The sequence below is a fragment of the Mandrillus leucophaeus genome, unplaced genomic scaffold (genome assembly GCF_000951045.1).
Source record: "Mandrillus leucophaeus isolate KB7577 unplaced genomic scaffold, Mleu.le_1.0 Scaffold10, whole genome shotgun sequence".
Taxonomy (NCBI): domain Eukaryota; kingdom Metazoa; phylum Chordata; class Mammalia; order Primates; family Cercopithecidae; genus Mandrillus; species Mandrillus leucophaeus.
The window spans coordinates 7109553-7111257 of record NW_012098098.1 but is presented as its reverse complement, the minus strand read 5'-3'; the positions used below and the strand labels follow the sequence as shown (position 1 = coordinate 7111257).

At 46.4% G+C, this 1705-nt stretch overlaps 1 protein-coding gene across 1 annotated transcript in view; it reads right to left on the bottom strand.

Annotated features, from left to right (window-relative positions):
* Positions 1-1705, bottom strand: part of SPG7 (spastic paraplegia 7 (pure and complicated autosomal recessive)) — a 57948-nt gene that overhangs the window by 54552 nt on the left and 1691 nt on the right. Inside the window, exon 2 of the mRNA XM_011971989.1 lies at positions 846-935. Within this exon, the coding sequence (XP_011827379.1) occupies positions 846-906 (61 nt within the window). The 5' untranslated portion in view covers positions 907-935. The remainder of the gene's footprint in view (positions 1-845; positions 936-1705) is intronic.

The following is a 1705-nucleotide window of genomic DNA, read 5'->3' as shown; positions in this document are numbered from 1 at the left end:
GAAAATCAACATGGGAAAATAAAAGTCTGTATGACAGTTCCTCACTCTCTTCAAAGGTCAGGTGTCTTTCTAGAAAGATGAGCTCTGCTGCGCAGGGCGTCCGTCTGCCAACGCTGATTTCCAGCGAGAGGCCTCAAGGATCCAAAAGCAAAGCATTCCTGAAGCTGACTTCCACCCTGACGCCCCTTGGAGCTGTGAATCTGAAGCTGGGCCTCCAACTCCTGGGCTCAAGCGATCCTCCTACCTCCTGGGTAGCTGCGACTACAAGTGCACACACCACCATGTCTGGCCAATTATTTTTTTTTTCCTTTTTGTGTAGATAGGGTCTTTTTAAATTTAAATTTTCTTTTCTTTTTTTTTTGAAACAGAGTTTTGCTCTTGTTGCTCAGGCTGGAGTGCAGTGGTGTGATCTCGGCTCACAGCAACCTCCACCTCCTGGGTTCAAGCAATTCTCCTGCCTCAGCTTCCCGAGTAGCTGGGATTACAGGCGTGCGCTATCATGCCCGGCTAATTTTGTATTTTTAGTAGAAATGGGGTTTCGCCATGTTGGCCACGCTGCAGGTGATCCGCCCGCCTCAGCCTCCCAAAGTGCTGGGATTACAGGTATGAGTCACCGCACCCGACCTTTTATTTTAATTTTTAGTGAGATAGGGTCTCGCTATGTGGCATAGGACTCAAGTGATCCTTCCACCTGGGCCTCCCAAAGCGTTTCGATTACAGGTGTGAGCCGCTGTACCCGGCCCATCTCCCCACTTTCCAGACTGGTTTCACCTTGCTCAGAGGAGAACAGAGATGTGAAGACAGCCAGAGTGAGTCACTGACTGAAGAATATTAGATGAATCTACCTTCGTCCTCTTCAGGAGCCTTCCCCTTCGACTTATCCTTCTCCTTATTCTTCTGCTTCATCCTTGAGGTGTTAAAATAGAAAGTACCACCTATAAGAAACAGAGAAAGGATTTAACAATTGAGGTTTGCAACCACAGGGGAGGCATACAGGAGAACAGTGTACTCCTAAATAAACAAAGCAAACCAGAAATCATCTGAAAAACCTACTTATATCCATAAGATTTATAAATTTGAAATAAAGTATTTCCCATATCACTTAGTCCAGTATTTAATAATTACAGAATAATAAACTATTTTAACTTATAAAGTTGAATATCTTTGCTATTTAAATTGCTAATGGGAGGGAACAAAAAGTAGTTATGAACACAAATTTGGGAAAATGTCACAAATCCCTTTAATAGATGAAGTTGCTTTAAAATAACTTAAAACAGGTCAGGCGCAGGACCTCATGCCTGTCATCCCAGCACTTTGGGAGGCCGAGGCAGGTGGATCACGAGGTCAGGAGTTCAAGACCAGCCTTGCCAAGAGGGTGAAACCCTGTCTCTACTAAAAATACAAAAATTATCTGGACATGCTGGCAGGCGCCTGTAATCCCAGCTATTCCGGAGGCTGAGGCAGAATTGCTTAAACCTGGGAGGCGGAGGTTGCAGTGAGCTGAGATCGCACCACTGCACTCCAGCCTGGGTTACAGAGCAAGACTCTGACTCACAAGTGGCTTCCAGAGAGGTGGCAACAGCAACAGCCCAGCCACCACCAAGAGGGGTTGGTACGACACTCCTCGCCCAAAATCTGAACAATCAGCGTTCACAAATGGAGGAGGCCAGGCGCAGTGGCTCACGCCTGTAATCCCAGCACTTTG